Genomic DNA, 18922 nt, shown 5'->3' on the forward strand with positions numbered 1-18922 from the left:
GATTTAGACAGATTTGTGAACAATATTTGAGAGAAATAGGCCTTTTGTGTACATAGAAAAAGTCTTAGATCTTTGAGTTCAGCTCATGAAAAATGGGGGCAAAAACAAAAGTGTTGCGTTTATAATTTTGTTAAGTGTAATTACTTGTTTTGTCTTTGAAAAAATATTAAAATGTACTGATAATGTACTGACAAGCATTCATGGTAAACTAAAACAGTTTAATGTCATTTGTATTCATGTCATGTATATATTTGTAATTACAGATTTAATATTTTCTTTGATTGTAATATTGATACTCTACAATTAAAATTATAAGTAATTTCCATGTACTTCGGTATGCTAGTCAACACATCAAAATATATGTACTTTATAGTATGACAAAAGATTATTAAAACATTGCAATTTACTTTAAAATAATACTTTTAATTTGACATTATAATGAAGTGGATTTTTTAAAAGTCTACTTAAGTGTGTTAAGAAACCATTATGAAAGTCACGTCTTTAAGTATACATAATATAACATTATCTGAAAGTATAGTTTTGTTTTTAAATATACTTTTAAGATTTGATGTACACTACAAGTGCACATTCAGTACAATTAAGCACACATCTTTTTCACACAGGCAGGGATGAAAAGCTTTTCTTTTTCTTCAAGCTTTTTTCTTCATCAGACAAAGTAAACTGACTGAACAATATAATAGAGGCTAATGTCTCCAGCCACCTCACAATCCAGTGCAGTGGTAGCACACACACCACACATTTTGAGCAGATGCCGAAACATGTCATGGCTGCGGTTCATAACTCCTTTGTACAGCCATTTCTCAGAACTCTTTTTAATTTATTATTGATAGATGAAAGATTAATCAAATTAGCCAAACTATTTCAGAAATGAATACACAAGGGGCGGATGATGTACAACTTCCAGTTCAGCGAAATCCTGTGAGCTCAGATTATGTGTGGGCCTGAGCAGACAGATATGGACCAGTGAATAGGCAGACTGTAGAAATGTAGCCTATAACAGGCTCATTCGCAATATTTAAAGATGGATTTGGGAATTATATAAAAAAACCTAAAAGAGATTTAGACTCTGAGTGTTAATCAAATGCATGTGTTCGGCTGGTTGCCAGCTAGCCTGCATATGTGAGTCTCTCTATAAGTGGGTCTATGGGACATTAAAAGCATGTTTGAGTCTTAATTGATGGATGCGTTGCAGAGCAAAATATGGTGTCAGGGAGGAATGAAGACTGCATAATTGCTGTTGCCCTTATTGCCCCGCTCAGCCACCCCCAGGACGGCTACAGCTGAGGAGTTGAATTCCTCAGCTGTAACATATAAACAGTCATAAAGCGAACATTTCCAGAGTGTGAGTGTGAGGCTTTAATCTAGTGATAGATGAGGCATGGAGACCGGCGCTGTGTGCGCCACATCCAGCCTCAAACATTTGGCTGACACCCCGAAATGTGATGTAACGGGTCGTGACACTTGAACGATTTTCAATGGTTTTCAGATACACGGGAAAACACAGAATATCAACACATCTTCTTGGTCTAGCAGGATGTCTTTGGATAAATACACAAAGCTTGTTTTGTGAGACATCATATCAGCCAACAATATTAGTTCTCAGCTTTGTTTTAGGCTCATAACCGCCAGTACAATAAATGAAAATATAGTGCTAACTTCAAGAAGAACACAAGCTCTATTTATCTCTCCCAGGATCACCTGAGGTCAGAGTGTGGGGTGATAATGGGCCGTAAATGAACCTGTAGAAAGAAAAACAAGATGAACTTGGAATAATCGACTGAATCTAAAGAAATTTGTGTTTTGTATTGTTTTACAGTGATCCAATATTTTTTTTTTATAAATTTAAATATATAAAAAAGAATAAAAATGTGTCAGGGGTGTGGTGTATAATGAGCGCACAAAGAAGATGAACGTAAACAGTCTTTAATTAATCCACATAGAAAGTATCCACAGAAGGCAGGCAGGTAACACACGCACATCTCAACTTTAACACTGGACGAGGGAACACAGGACAGGCTAGAACTAAATACACAGGCAATCGAGGATAATTAACAAGACACAGGTTAACTGAATGACACAATCAGACATGGGGGAAAACTAGCTCACGGAGCACATGAGGGAAGAAAACACAACAAACAGTCCTGGTGTGTGACAAAAGGTTAGTTTTTTTAATTTATTTTTAAACGTATTGTATTTGTCAAAGCAACATTTCTAAGTACTAAAATTACAAAAACTAAAATAACCGAATAAAAAAACAAAACTAATAAAAATGACAAAAACAAAAAACAAAAACAAATGAAACTAAAAAATAAAATGAAAATGGAAAATATAAAAATAAAAATAAACACTAATTCACAATATTAATAAATTCTACATAAACATATTAACAATACTAATGTAACACTGCAATGATGGCATGTAGGGCTAAGTGATATATAAAATATTCATAATATATTTGAGGATTATAAGGTTAAAAATCATTTGATACTGTCTTCATGTCTGTGGTCTGCCATGGTTTTATAACCGTTTAAGATTTGAAAATCGTCTAGTGTGTCCCAGGCCTAAGTTTCCTCAAAATCTAAAGTAAACTAGTCCCATGAGAGCATTAGGACAAACCTAATTGTTGAATGATTGAATCAGCAATTATTCAAAATGTTGATTCACTAAATTGATTCAGTGAATCATTTGTGTCACCACAAATGATTCATTGTTCAAAAAAACATCACAAACCTCTTCTTACCTCCTTTGGATGAGACGGTAAACCGAGGTCTTGACTCTCTGTGGTCATTAAATGTCCTTCGAAAAAGAGTAGGGGTGTAACCCCGGCATCCTGGCCATATTTGCCCATTGGCCCCTGACTCTCATGGCCTCCTAATCATCCCCATACACTGATTGGCTTCATCACTCTCCTCTCCACCAATAAGCTAGTGTGTGTTGGGCTCTCTGGCGCAATATGTCTGCCGTCGCGTCATCCAGATGGATGCTGCACACTGGTGGTGGTTGAGGAGATTCACCCCTTTCATGTAAAGCGCTTTTAGTACCCAGAAAAGCGCTATATAAATGTAACAAATGATTATTAGTTTTTCAGATTAATTATACATCATTTGTTAAGCACATAAAATGTGTAAATGCATACATAAATTTATTGAAAATGCATTAAAAACTTATGTTGAAGGCACCGTTTTTTAACGTTCTAGTCAGCATTAAAGAAAAAACCTATATAAAACACCTTTTCCTATATCTTTGAATACAGCCCACATATGGTTCCTCATTCCTCTCCACTGAGTCGTGCTTAGTATTGCTTTATAACTGACCCAGTGAAATATTTCAAATAATAAAGGATTATTTTCTCAGACTCGCCTGAATGGCTTTATAATATCTTCCCTCATATTTGGTAATACAGAGCTTATGTAATTAGAAAAATATTGTTCTTGCAATTCAACCCAGAGGCATATGCATAATTGTTTTCCTCAGTTTGTTTTGATCTTCAGTGTGTGGTTAAAAAACCACATCCTCACAGCACAGAGAGCTAAAATCCACCCACAGCATCAATACACTATCAATAACCACAATGTCACACTTAAGTGTTAACAGCTTTATAGAAAATGATCTCCATGTTTTCTTTTTTTGTATAGGACAACATTCCCCGCTTTGTTTCTGTGTCTGTGCAGAAACGCACGCGAGAAACGCAGATTCTTTCACACTGAGAAGAGAAGGCGGGGGAGGAAGGGAGTGGGGCTTTCCCAAACGTTTGTGTCTTCCCTTCTCCTGGGTCACTGGGGATCTTAGGCAGAGGAAGCAGATAAGATCTGTCATGTTTCTGCATTCATAAAGGCCTGGCAAAGTTTCTTTCCTCTAGTTACCCCATCAAGCTGGTTGTCGTTTTATGAGAGAACACCTGGTATGTGCCACCTGTCTGGCTTCCAATACTACAAATGAGAGAAAGACTGCATTTCATTCACATGATCTAAACAAGTCTAAGCTTGAAAGAGCCTCAAGGGCTTTCTTACCAGACAAGCATCTAGCTTACACAGTATTTTTTAATATATTTGTATTGACAGAAGTAAAGAAAGTATATGCAATTTTTGGTCAAATCCAGTACAGATTTTTTTTTCTTATAGTGTACTATAACTTTCCTCACTCAACATATGAAGAATCCCAATGTCAGACACTAGTGGCTTTACTTTTAACAAAGCCCTTCTATCATTTTTTGTATATGTTTTATAAGTTGGATATTAGGATAAAATAAAATAAAATAAAGAATCATCTTATATGACCCATTTAAAGCAATAATGGAAGTTTGATGGAAGTGCAAGGTTACTTGAAAAGCTTGAGAAACGTTTACGGTCAAGTGAGTAGAAGCATGACCTGCCGAGGATCTCACACTCTGTGTGAGGAAACGAGTGATGTCAGCTCCTAGTATTTCATCTCTCCGTCATGTCCTCTATTGTTTAGCTTCTGCGTTTCCATTAATGCTGGGCTTTGGGACTGGATTGGACGTAAGTGGTACGGAAAAGCTTTTGGAGGGAAAAAGCCAGAGACCTGAACTCACATCCTGCTTTTGTTGGGACACTTTTAGAAATGTTGATGATTGTATAAATATTTGTTCAAAATTTCCTTTGAATTTTTTGAAAAACGTGAGCATCTGCAGCTTTACAACCAAAGATGGAAGGATGATTCAACAAATAAACTATAGCACCTTACATGTTTCCCACCAATCATTCACACCTTCAAACCACTAACCTTCAATTTCTAATGCAGTTTTTCAAGCTTTGAAAAGTTGACATTGTCTACATTGGAATTTTGGGATTTGTTTTCATAAACCAATTTCATTACATAACAGTGTCAGTCTTGGCTGAAATAAATGATGTACAGTGGTCTAATGATATCTGGTTTCCTAGAATGTGTCAGATTGTTTAATGAAAGGCAGCGGAATAGTTGGCAAACTGTATTTAGACCAATCTTTATTGTCTAAATGTGTTTCGAGAGCTGTAATAAATCCCATTAAGAATTCCACAGAGATAGTAACAATACTTGTAGTGTTAAATAATGGGTGGAGATCATGGTGCTGCCGTCATCAGTTTGTGAACCTCAGGTCCACCTGAACACATGCTGTCATGCTCCTGGAATGAACTGTAGGAGCCTTGGCTTTGCTCTGTGCTCATTAGCACGTCAAATGAGCCATTGGCTTTCAAACAATAGGATGCAGTTCACACTGTTCTTGTTGGCTTGTTCCACAAACATTGCTTAACCCCCTATGGTGTATATAAACATCTCCAGTAATCCCTTTATTTAGAACCAATCTATTGTCCAGAGAGGGGTGGGGGTCTTTCCCCAAGGGTGCAGTACTAGTGTCCAGTGTGAATGTTTACAACCCCCTTTTTTGGTTTTATTATAAAAACTTTAGATAAATGATTTTATCTCTGTTTTGTCTTGACAACCAGGTGAACCAAGCCAATCAGTCCAACCCACTGGGCTCTGGACTGGGGTACCTAGAGCACATCTGCCAGCTCATAGAGAAGATCGGTCAGCTACAGGAACACAACCTTCGACTACAGAAACAGATCTGTGGCCTGCAGAAGGAAGGCAGAGTGATCAAGGCTAAAGAGGTATCAATCCCAGCATTAGTCTTTATCAGCTTACCTTAAGGGTGTCCAATCCTACTCCTGAGCAGGGACGTGCACAGACATTTTGAGGGGCAGGGGCTCAAGTGGAAAAAAGGGCACTTCTCATACTTATTTTAATTTTTTTCTAAACAAAATGTTAAATATATTAGGGGTGTGCGATTTTGACAAAAAATATATCTCAATATTTTCTGGGATTTTATCGATAACGATAATTAGATGATTTGTTGCTGAGTGCGTTATTGTGCTTGTATCTTAAGGACTACCGTGGACAGCTGACTCTTAAAGTTTTTGATATTCTGCATATTCTGTGTGGTGATCAGTTCACAGCAGTGATAGAAATTAATCTTTACCAATAAGTTAAAATGGATTTTTACCTTTTATGGGCATTTTTATCTTTTTTAAGCCATTTTTTTCTAAAGGTGTGAAATAAATATATACATTTCTTCCCCCATATCTTGAATTTTCTGATCATTCTAAATGCATTTTAATAAACTGAATCATGCAGTGAAAGAACGCGCACTGGTGTAACCTACTAGACTTCCTATTGCCTTAGCTAACTTATATGGTAGCTCTCTCTCACGAGTCATGGATGTTAGCAAGACAAATTAACTATATTTGCCCTTTGTATAATTAGCTGTAAATTCGAGGCACAGATAGCTTTTTTTGGTAACACTTTATTTCGATAGTCCACTTTAGACATTCTATTAACGTTTTTTTTAGTCTTTTCAGCCTTTTGTTCATCAGCCCTCATCTCCACAGCAAGACAAACACAACTGGAAAGGGAGGGAGGGCTTCACTTCTGCGGCTCTATGTCTGTCTGTGATGTGCCTATCAATGTGCACTACACTGCTGTGCTGCAGAGACGAGGAGAAAGGCATCGGAACTCGACTATTAACTCGAGTTGTTTTATTTGTTTGACAGGGAAAGCTGTGCGCAAACAGAAACACGCGCACACATATATACATATATTCATAAAAATAAAAAAAACTCCCCAAGAAAAAAGGGCACTTTCTCTTGAGGAAGAAAAAGGGCAGGTGCTCAAGCCCCCTTTGATGTCTATGTGTGCACGTGCCTGCTCCCGAGGGCTACTATCCTGCAGAGTTTAGCTCCAATACTGTTGAAACACACCTGAATCAGCTAAACAAGGTCTTCAGGAGTACTAGAAATATTTAGTCAAGTAGGTTGTAGCTAAATTCTGCAGAACATTGGTCCTCCAGGAGCAGGTATGGACAGCCCCGGTTTACCTGATTCATATACTTGTGTGGATGAAGATTTGGAAACACACCATAATTCTCAATCTGAAATTGATTAAAAGGCACTGCTGTAGGTCTGAGTATGAAAGATGACATCTTGGATTCATGATTTGTTGTGGGTTAAACCCTATATTGATGCCTAGGGCAAGGGATTATTGGTTCATACTGTGTCAGTGTAAATCCAGCTGGTTTGACTGGGGTTTAGGGGTTTTTGATCAAGACAGATAAAAGCGTATTTAACAAATAGAGCTGCTGGGTTCAGCCCTTTTCGACCCGTACGCAGATGGGGTATTCATTTCAAAGGATGTAATGTCCCCTCACATGGATTTCATTTGTTCTTATGTGCCCGTGTTGACATTATTCAGGACGAAAGTCTTTTCCTGTGTCTTTGTTTTGTGGGTCATTGAGAGACGCTCACTCAGGCATGAAATATATTTTGTTTGATTACAGATGGGATTGAAAAGCAGATGGACATTAATATAAATTTAACAAAAATAAATATGCTAAACTAAAAATGCTGGTAAGCAGAAAGGATTATGTCATTTATTTACTGCAAAATGCCGAAATGAGAAGGAATTCTGGTTAATCATAAAGTTGTTCGGATTCAATTGAGTTAACAACGTGTAACCCATAAAAATCTGAACTCAGCACTGCGTCTTTGTTTTCCCATCGCAGAACAAGACTTCAAGCATCTGGCTTGAATGTTATCAGCCCAAAACCACAGGAAAAATATCAACATGTTTTACAATGTTTTGTGAAGTCATGGGGGTTTTTCTAACATGTCGGCCTTTGTTTTTCCCTTTGGATTTGAACCGCTCCAAAATTAGTAATTCCAAAATGTTGAGGCTAAAGGGAACTTATCTCTGTTAAAAGCGGATACAGGTTAGAAAAATGTGTGCATACCTCATTTCCATTAAAGTGGAAATTCACTGAAAACGTCCTCAAATTTATTTGCAACATTCAGTTATTTAGCTAAAGTTATGTATTGTCATATAAAATCAGTATTACAAAATGCTTCTTTTAAGAACTGCGCACTGAAAGGTTCTTTGGGGAACCGAGAATAGTTCTTATATTGCACTGCACTTGCACAAATTCCTTTTTGGAATCTTTATTTTTAATATAATTTTTGGAACCTATATTTTAAGTAATGCAGCTGTCCATTTGCCCGTCTTGTACCCCAGTTCTCCCGCTGCTCTAGTCCTTTGCTTACTGACTAAAGGCCGTGGAATTATATTGTGTAGACATCTTCCTGGCCTCTGGACTCTGTGCTGTTGAATGAGAATAGTTTTGTTCATGGTTTTTCAGAGAGTCATCTCTAAACTGGCTCTGTCAGTTCGGGCCCTGGGGCCGGAAAAGACTTCCACGGTCACAGTGAGTGAGCTCAGTGGGAGCCTGCACTTCAAAGTTATCAAAGAAAGCAAGAGAGAAAGACAGGCAAAAGAAAGGAGGACATTTTAAAAAAGGTTCTTCTTTACAGAAACCAAACATGCGTATTGTTTGTTTTAGGTTTAGGTTCTGAATAAGAACTGATTGCATTCGTTTAAAATACTGGAAGTGAATGATTCTGACAACATTCAGTCCTGTAGAAGTATGCAAGCATGACAGTAAAGACAATAAATGGACAAGAAAACTTTATATTGCATTGTCCCCAGAGGTCACACACAACAAATATACAGCGTGACAAGTGTAGAATGAATGAATGACTCTTATGAACCCGATTTTTGAAATGGTCAAAAAGACTTAAAGATCCAACACAGTCTCACGTCTCAGTGTATAAACGTTTTGATTTGTTGCAAATTCATATGAATTTGTATGTATCTGCTCTCTAACTCTCTGGGAGCTTTAAACAAAGATTGTATACATATCATGCATTTTTTGTACAAAATCCTTTATTCCTTATAATTCCAAACAGAAAAACTGTGACACACAGGAATATTCTGTGGACCACCCTTCTTGAACTCCCTGCCTGGGTCTTTTAGATTCTCTGGGCTGTGTGTGTCTTTGGGGAAAAAGCAACAGGCAGCAACATGCTGTTACACACATCAAAAGGCAAAAGGGGAACTCTGAAACGTGCCCCAGTCTCCACTATAATGGACCAAGCTGTCTCGCCAGTCTCCTCCCTGGCTGTTTTACCCACCCTCACAGCACGCTTTCATCTGTACTCATAAAAAGCATTCAGAACTCAGACAGTATGCAATTACCACCATTGTAGTGTCCTCTGTCTCTCTTGTTAGTTCTACACCCTGATCTCCTCAGTTATCAGCCATGACCGATCCAATGAACAGATGCGCTCCATCACATCAGGTCGAAGCATCTGGTGTTTTGGCTTATGGGACATTTAAGGTGAATTCTTTCATCTTCAGTCCACGTTCAGAGCATATGCTTCTTTCTTTTCGAAAACATCAAGAATCTTTACGATGCAGAGATGCTTTCAAAGGAATCTGTGTTGCAACAACAACATAAAATCCTCAACAAACAGCATCCGCCTTGGCATCATCACCTCATCAGTCAGACAGCGTTTACCACGCAAATACTAATGCAATGGAACTAAGAGGATAATCTTGGATAAACAGAGATTTGGGAAGCGTCTTATCACTCTGACTGACAAGAAACACTGCCATGTTATTTTCAGAGGTTAAAAACTTTTCAGAGGAATGGATCAAAGACTCTATATGCATTTTAATACACAGTATTCAAAATATAAGTCATATCTACTACACTCTGCATTTGGTTGGGAGGCAAATAGTGTAAACAATAAGAATAATTGGTGGAAATGACACTAGCGGATTTCAGCTGTTCAGGTGGTCCAAGCGATGATGTGTGATACATGAGGAAAATGCTTAAAATAGTGACCCAGATAAAGACATTTCCCACTGGAAAAGCAATTCAGGGTCATTTTGATTTTGTCTCGATTGCAACTGTTGAGAGTTAAATGCTCCCCATAGGAATGAAAATTCGCTACTGAGATGTCTTTATTATTTGAATTGTTTCTCCTAGAGAACAATAGAATAAAATAGAGCGCAAAGGAGGACTCTTGCTTCTTAATATGAACTCAAACCTTCTCATTTTTTAAATATCAATTTATCCGAGCTGCTATCTGCATTAATAATCCCAACTCTCTTTTTCAGGACTTCTTCATGCAGCACTGTAGCTGTGGAGCAGCCAGCTTGGCCTTCCAAGAGCTCAAGAGACACTTTCGCAGTGACCACTACAGCCTGACGGCATCAAGCAGCACACTGTCTGACCTCAGCACAATCCCTGAGGTCACGCGCATCCCCCTCAGGACAGCCATGGGAGGTCAGTGTGCAAACACACCTGGAGTCATACACTAAGTGCTAAGATTAATCTGTGCTTACACTGGCTGGAGCCCCTATTGAAAAAGCCTAATGTTTGTAAGGCAAGGAGCAGGCTTATCTATGCCTAATAGTAATCTGATAACGGAATGAATTATATAAGTACATAAACGAAAGAATGAATTCAAGTGCAAGACAAACTTTGAACGTTGGTTTGAAAAAGCCATGCCTGAAAGTTGAAAAAATGTTTTCAAGTTTGAAGATTATATAAGAATATAATAGACAGACAGATCGATCAATAGATAGATAGATAAATAGATTAACCCTTTGCTGTCCACGTTGCACGTAGACATGTTTTTCCTGGTTGCTTTTCTTCCATCTCATGTTCCATCAGGTGGGCGGGCAACCAAACATTAGTCTCAGGAGAAATGGGAAATGAATACTTCAGCTATTGGCGGAATTTCTGGAATTCCATATAGAGAGAAGAATCATATCTCAGGGATTTTTGGTGGGCAGGAAAACAGAGCTAATGTACTGTATGTTTCAGTGTGTATACAAACCACACCCTTCAGAGAGTCTAGAGTTTAGTCATGGACAACATTTTTATAATTGTTCATAATAGTTTATGAACACACCTCATAGTGTGTTTTGATGATAATAAAACTGTATCTTTTATTTTGGACAGATGGTGATATGGGTTGCCAACCTGCTCTTCCTGTTTCGAGGAGGGGTCTGAATCGAAGGAGCTACACAGAGGGAGAGGCCAAGTACCTGAGTGACAGCGCTGAGGTCCTCTCCGCTCCTCACAGACGGGTGAGTCAATCAAATATCAACACACACGGACTCAATCTGACAAACACTCAGAGGAAGCAGAATTATAGCCAATGTTTGGTCAAGCCTCTCGGTCTCACACATCCGTTTACTCATCACATTATTCTAGATGGTAGTAGCTGACTCAAAAGAAAAAGAAAATGTCAGGAATGGAAGAAGAGCCTGTTGAAACTGTTAGTCATATTATTATGTTACGATTATGATTATTCAGCTGATAAAACATTCCACTCGACAAAGAAACTCCCAACTTTGCATAAATAATAATAATCATATAAGTTTAGGTATTGGGTAGGATTAGGGATGTAGAATATGGTCATGCAGAATATGTGCTTTATAAGCACTAATAAACAGCCAGTATGTTAATAATAGGCATGCTAATGAGCAACTATTTAATAGTGAGAACTGGTCACTATGCTAAAGTGTTACCTAATAAAGTAATAAAAATGCATTGACTAAAGTCCACTGGTATTATGAATGGCTTTCATGTGTATCTCCCTATCATACAAAAATAATTAATGGTAAAAAACAGCAGCTGTGGTTGCCAGAATTTTACTGTAAAAATATGGAAGCAACATTTAAAATTTACAGATTGAACTTAAAATTACAGTGCATAAAAGGTATATTTCATTAACTGAGATAATGTTAATAAACCAATGTACTACAATCTGTTTTGTATATAATATATACAATTTAAATCATCATAACACACTGACAACCACCTTAAAAATGTTGAATCAAAGTAGCTTTTCCACAAGCTGAGCTAAATACAAACAAGGTGCACACAAACAATGCAATTAACATTAATTTAACAGCATGATATGTAACAAAACCCTAATGTGCATAACTGTTAACAAAATAAACAAGAAACACAATTATTTAAATGTAAAGGCATCAAATGTAAAGTGTCATGTAAGGAATTGAGTGAGTGTCAATTTATGGCTTTTCACTGTAAAATACAAGATTACTTATTAGTTTTCACTTAAAAACTGCACAATTAACAGTATTTTACTGTCAGATTAAATGCAATAAGATCTATTAGTTTTTCACTGTATACGGGAATTTACTTTAACATTTACATTTACTCATTTTGCTTTTATGCAAAGCAACTTACAAATGAGGTTGAGGTTAATAAAAATAAATTAAACTAACCAAGTATTATACTGTAGTATTCTTACACGTTAAAAATTACAATCATTTTTACAGTGTAACTTTGTGTATCGCAGTTGAGTGAGAACTATTCATGGGGAAGAGTGAAGGAACTGGTGAAGAAGACCAAACTGAGGAACCAGAGCCGACTGGGACTGTCTTCAGGCTCCCTGAAGAGATCATGTCCACAGCTTTACCGGTACTCCATCCATGTTTTCATAATCATTCAGGAGTTTCAGATCATTAGCACTCAAAACAACACTCAGATTTGATCTCCCTCTGAAGGCTCATTGAATGTAATTTTTTTTTAAAAATATAATGTTTATTTATTATTTCTAAAAGTCAAATCAACATATTATTTCACAGACAATTGGTTTCGATATAAAAAATTAATCAGAATGGAAATGTTTTAAAGCTTTAGCACTCCTCCCTGAAGTTGTGTGGTTCCCAATGGGAGCACATAAAGTGACTTCTGGGAAGCCGTATCACAAACACAAGTACTACTAATGGCTCCGCTCTTTTGATGTTATGACTCACTATGTGTCCATGTGATGCAAGATAAGGCTCTCATCACAACCGCACGCTGTAACGCTAAACTGCTGGGCGTCCTAATCTCGCCTGTACGCTGCCTCCTCTTAAATACCTCAGCACTGGGCTCATGTGGTAGTCGGTGACTAGCACCAAATTGTATGAATGAGCGGAGAGCAGAACACTGATTAGGTGTTGGATCTCATTCAGTCTAGTATTGTTTTAGTATTTTAAAAATATATTATTAGAGTATTTATTAATATTTTGGAATATCTTATTTGATATATTTTTATTAGTGCTGTCAAACGATTAATCGTGATTAATCGCATACAAAATAAACATGTTTGTTTGTATAATATATGTGTGTTCTGTGTATATTTATTACATATATATATATATATAAATACACACACATACAGTATATATTTTGAAAATATTTACATGTCTACATTTATATTCATATAATTTATATTATAAATAAAGATATTTAATAGATAAACATAACATATTTTTCTGGAATATATATACATGCATGTGTGTGTATTTATATACATAATACAGCACACATACATATATTATATAAACAAAAACTTTGATTTTGGATGCGATTAATCACGATTGACGGCACTAATTTTTATATTTTTGAATTTTAGTTTAAGTTTTAGTTCTTTTGTAATTTTTTGTAATTTAGCCCCAACATTAGTTAACTACGTTACTTAAAAAGAACTAACAATAAACAATACGGTCAAACTTTATTTTAAGGTCTAATTCTCGCTATTAACAAACCATTAACTATGACTTTTGCCTCAATAAACTCCTAATTTGCTGCTTATTAATAGTTAGTAAGGTAGTTGTTAAGTTTAGGTATTGGGTAGGATTAGGGATGTAGAATATGGTCATGCAGAACATGTGCTTTATAAGCACTAATAAACAGCCAATATGTTAATAAAAGGCATGCTAATAAACAACTAGTTAATCTTGAGAATTATACTGAAGTGTTATCAACAATTCTATAGCATTTATTAATCTTAATGTTAATGTTAATCTCATCATTTACTAATACATTTTTTAAGGTCAAACATTGTATGGTAACATTAGTTAATACATGAAATTTTTTTATTAACTAACATTAACAAAGGTTAATAAATGCAAAATGTTATTTTGCTGAATGTTATGCATTAACTGATTAACTGAAGTGTTGCCAATTTATTTTTATATTTCAATTATAGTTTAAGTCATTTTACTACTTCAACTTATTTTATTTCATTTAGTTGCCAAGGAAAATTTTCTAATTTACTTAAAAAAATTTTTTTTATTATTATTTTTAGTTTATTTTAACTAACAAAAAATAATGTTTAGTTTTAGTTAATAGCAACCCTGATTCAGTCACTGAACTCCCAGTATCATGGGTTTTGTGGACATCACTAATACTTGATGTTAGTACATCTACACCGCACCTTTTTATTATGTTAATAAATCAGTTTATACTGTGACGCTATTCAGTTCTTTATTCTGATTGGTTGAAAAGGCTAGAGACTAGTTCCAGGTTTGATGAGTGAATTGCAACATCGCCTCCACATTCTTTCTGAACTAATAACAGACACTTCATCTGTGAAGAGTATTTTAGGGACATACCCTTGAAAAATGTATTTTCTCTCAATAAAAAACAACAACTTGAACCTCAACCTATTCCACTAGTGAGCTGCGATCCCACACACAGGTTGGCACAGACTCAGATGAATAGTTCAGGGCTGCAGTGTCAGGTTGGAGGTATGCTGGTGGGAGTAAGAGAATTCCCCGTGTATTTCACTCATTAGATGAGATATGGGAGCTATACTGAACGCGCTCTCCTCCCGAGAGCAGATATTTTCTGAGGAATATATCCATACGGACCAGTGATTCATGCAATATGCTGACTTTAAGAGACAGTATTTTCTTCGTGTCTCTGTTTTCTCATACCGTAATAATCAGTGTGTTGTGTAAGTGCAGTGCGATTTGAAAAATCAGGTCAGACTGTCTTCCATTAGTTCAGACGAACTTAATGGGGCATTAAAAATTCTCATTGGTGCTATCTGGAAAAGGTTATGTAATACATGTTTTAAAGTAATGTTAATGATATGGAAAGCATGCTTCAAATCCACACCTAAATTACACTACGAATTTGTTCACTGCTACTAAGATTGCTAAAATGGTGTCCGTCTTTCTCACAGCCCAGATGTGATGTCAGCAGAACGGCCCCGGACAAACAGAAACTCCATGATCGCTCTGGGACATCAGAAACTGGACTATCTGTGGCCACAGTAGTATTACTCAGGTAGGCTGAAAAATACATCCTCTGCCACTTCCTACGGCAATAACTGGAAATTAAGATCAAAATCTGACACTAAGACTTATATTTTAATGATTCGTGTTGGGTGTAATGCATTATTAAGTAATTAATTGCTGTAAATGTAATAATTTTCTTTGAAAAAGAGATTGCTCTTAAATTTTATGTACAGTTACTATTGATGTAATTGCATTGGATATTAAGACAATTCTATATAAAACAATAGTGGATCTAACATCAAAATGTAACATCTAATGTTAAAATGTATATTTTTAACCTTCTCCTTTTAAATCAGTGGTCTCAAACTCAATTCCTGGAGGGCCATAGCTCTGGATAGTTTAGCTCCAATCAGATCCAACTCACATCTGCTTGGAAGTTTCTAGTGATCCTGAAGAGCTTGATTAGCTGGATTAGGTGTGTTTGATTACGGTTGGAGCTAAACTGTGCAGAGCTGTGGCCCTCCAGGAATTGAGTTTGAGACCACTGCTTTAAATACTTCAGTCAGTTCAATTTTACATTATTTATTAAAAAAAAAAAGAATTAAAATAACCATTTCATATTTATCCTTGTTTTGTTCAACTGGTTGAGCTTGATATGGGATTTAAGTTATCAGTAATAAGTAATGCAATACATAGAGAGTAATTAGTACAGTAATCTAATTACATTAAAGGGGTTATATGATGTTGCTAAAAAGAACATTATTTTGTGTATTTGGTGTAATGAAATGTGTTTATGCGGTTTAAGCTTAAAAAAACACATTATTTTCCACATACTGTACATTATTGTTTCTCCTCTACGCCCCGCCTTTCTGAAACGCGTCGATTTTTACAAAGCTCATCGGTCTGAAAAGCGAGGTGTGCTCTGATTGGCCAGCTATCCAGTGCGTTGTGATTGGCCGAATACCTCAAGCGTGTGACGGAAATGTTACGCCCCTCACCATATTGTGATGCCGTGTCCCGGCGCGACGAGACAAAAACATTAAAAAACCCATTATAAACTAGGCATTTGTTGCATCCAGTGGGGACATAATTACGGATTATAATTACTTATACTGTCTTTTTACGCATTGCATCGCGCCGCGTAAACATAAAACCATGTCTGCATTTGTGATCGGAGAAATGACAAACAACAAGTGCTACTCTACACTGCTCAAAACTCGCGTTTTAAATATAAACCGAAGCAGATATCGTTCTCTTTTGGAAGGCCAAACAAAGTAACAAACAAACCGGCGGCGGCAACAACAATACTACAGCGAGAATAAAAGTTAAGCCTTCTTTCTTTGCGTGAACATTTGGGCGGCGTTATGCAGATCTTCCCACATCGTGACGTAGACATGTGGGGGCGTGTTAGAACGAGCCGTTTTAGGTAGGTGTGGCTGACTCTTAACTTTTATAAAGAATATCTCTTTGGATTTGAGACTTTAGTCTTTGCAACTTTACAGATCTTTTTTTATGCACCAAGAGCTTGTACCACTCCAAAGAGAAAGGAAAAATTGAAATCGCATCATATGACCCCTTTAAGAAATAATTAGTAGCTAGTGATTAATTACTTTTTAGAGTAACTTGCCCAACACTGTTAACAATTGCTGACTAGTTAAGTAAATAAACAAAAATGTATCCTTTAGTCACTTTATGTAAGAGGCATAAATGCCAGCAGCAAATTTAGAGCAAAGAACCTCAGTGACATCAAGTACATTGCATTAAAAACAGCAGAAGTATGGTTTTAATGCCAGTTATTTTAAATATTATGATTAAACTTAAAGGGATAGTTCACCCAAAAATTAAATACATAATTTTCTACCTTCATGGCATTCCAAACCCATAAGACTACCAATTTTGAAACACAAATGAAGATATTTTTAATGTTTATCCAGCCCATGCATCAAAAAGTACAAAAATATATTGTAAAAGTAATCCATATAAATCAAGCAGTGTAACCCCCTAAGCTGCTCATAGTGCTATTTAGACACCTTTGAGCCAAATTTAATAACTTCTTACAATAGGGTTATATATGGGCTGTCACTGACTCCCATGGAAAAAAAAAAAGGTCAGAACAGAAACAATATATTGTGTTCCAGGTCAGTTGTTGTTTTAGCACTGTTTGGACAGTATACGGCTCTATCTCTCGGCAGTGTTGTTTCAGTACAACTGATATCATGCACACAGTGAATGAGCAGCATGTTAACTCTCAGCTTTTGTTTTCTCATCAGACATTGAGCAGATGGCCTGCGATGGGGCAGCTTTTCCAAAAAGCAAAGGACAAATTGGTAGTTTTTGCCATTTGCAGATGGTTTTCCAGACTGAGGAACAAGATGGGAGAGAAATGCACAAGAAAACAATGAATGGGATTGGAGTAATGATAGAAAAAAGTTGGTATCGTGTATACGTAATACTAAGAGAGATGCTTATATGTTGATTAAAGTGTTAAGTTGACCTGTTGATGGTGCTTGTTTGTGTGACATGACATTTCTGTAAATGTTATTAATTCAGATGAAGCACTCATTAGATTTCTCAGCTAATGAGGTACTATTAAAGACGATATAAACGTGGAAATTATTTACAGAATGTGAACAGAAGGGAATTACAGAAAATCCTTATGTATAGTCTAATGTAAATTTCTACCAGGACAATTTACCAGATGCTGTCCTAATTGTAAAATACTTGAAATACATCCAAATGATAACAAATGTTGAACATGCATGCTATATCTTTATATAGATCATTTTGTACCACTATTATAAGAATTGCCGTTTGTAAGTGTGTATACAGATATAACAAATATGCATGTATGTATCCATGATGCATGGATCATATGTGAAGATGAGAGTGGATAAGAGGCGCTCCCATGTCTGAATTCCTCTATCTACAGACATATATCGCTTATGATAACATGTAAATGACTTATGGCAGTTCTGTATGCAGCTCGCCTGTCTGATGTTATATAATGTGTGATTTTTCCGCCTGAAATATCAGGCGGAAAAATGTGAACCTGAAATATCATCCTAAAATTTAAATTGAAAAGTGCTTCCTGCCAAATATTAGTCCAAAGACATAAATGCAGAATAAAATGCAGTATAAAATGGTCATAAAACTTTACTAATCTTATAAGTGTACCTCAGGGAGAAAACGTAAATAAAAAAAAAAGTATGAATTGACCCCTTTAAATAAATAAGGTGTTTAATTCAACATCAGTTTTCTAATTAAACTTCTTTAACGCGATATTGTTCTGGCCAGGAAAGTGTATTAAAACACGGCTTCCATATAGTACTGTCTTTTGTTGTACGCTTGACTTATCGTTTCATAGTCACTGTACTGAGTAATGGTGTTAAACTGTGTGTAAAAATGAATGAGAGCTGAAGTATTTGTCTGTTAGGGACAGAAGACAAGACCAAGAGATTTTGTACTTATCTTGTGTTGTAGTGTACCAAATGGACAGAATAATTCAATATGCATATTGCATTGTTATTCAAATGTATTTTTAATAAATATGATATTTCTAAATAACATCAGATAGTTTAAATGTGTCTTTCATGAAAGATTTGTTTTAATAGCTCTTAAAAAGAGACCTTATCCTTCTGTCAGAGACTCTTAAGGGAGGATATGAAAATCATATTTCAAAGTTTTCATGTTCTCTTGCAAAAACCTTTGAGTTCCTTTCTCTGATAAACCCCGAGAAACTGCGTTCTCTCACACAATATTTGCACTCACTTGCATAGTTTAGTTCTTTTTATCACAAAACTTTTGCTAATGAATTAAAGTGTCCTGGAGGATTGAAAGAGGACTCAAAAGCATTGAATTTTTCCTTCCATCTCAGTGTTCCCTATAGGAGCACTGCAGATTCTGAAATAAAAAAGGTACTATTTTGTCATATTCATGTCAAGATACAATTCACAAATGA

General features: G+C 36.1%; 1 protein-coding gene across 3 annotated transcripts in view; it reads left to right on the plus strand.

The window, feature by feature from the left end:
• Positions 1-18452, plus strand: part of LOC107727387 (uncharacterized) — a 36533-nt gene extending 18081 nt beyond the window's left edge. For 2 of the 3 annotated variants that reach the window (XM_016537246.1, XM_016537245.1), the window contains exons 3-8: positions 5466-5630; positions 10030-10198; positions 10880-11007; positions 12249-12370; positions 14910-15013; positions 17235-18452. In XM_016537246.1, coding sequence (XP_016392732.1) covers positions 5466-5630; positions 10030-10198; positions 10880-11007; positions 12249-12370; positions 14910-15003 — 678 coding nt within the window. In that variant the 3' untranslated portion in view covers positions 15004-15013; positions 17235-18452. The remainder of the gene's footprint in view (positions 1-5465; positions 5631-10029; positions 10199-10879; positions 11008-12248; positions 12371-14909; positions 15014-17234) is intronic. The other variant, XM_016537247.1, reaches the window with a different exon arrangement.
• Positions 18453-18922: the final 470 nt, after the last annotated feature.

Source organism: Sinocyclocheilus rhinocerous, unplaced genomic scaffold (assembly GCF_001515625.1).
Source record: "Sinocyclocheilus rhinocerous isolate Xijiao unplaced genomic scaffold, SAMN03320098_v1.1 scaffold756, whole genome shotgun sequence".
Taxonomy (NCBI): Eukaryota; Metazoa; Chordata; class Actinopteri; order Cypriniformes; family Cyprinidae; genus Sinocyclocheilus; species Sinocyclocheilus rhinocerous.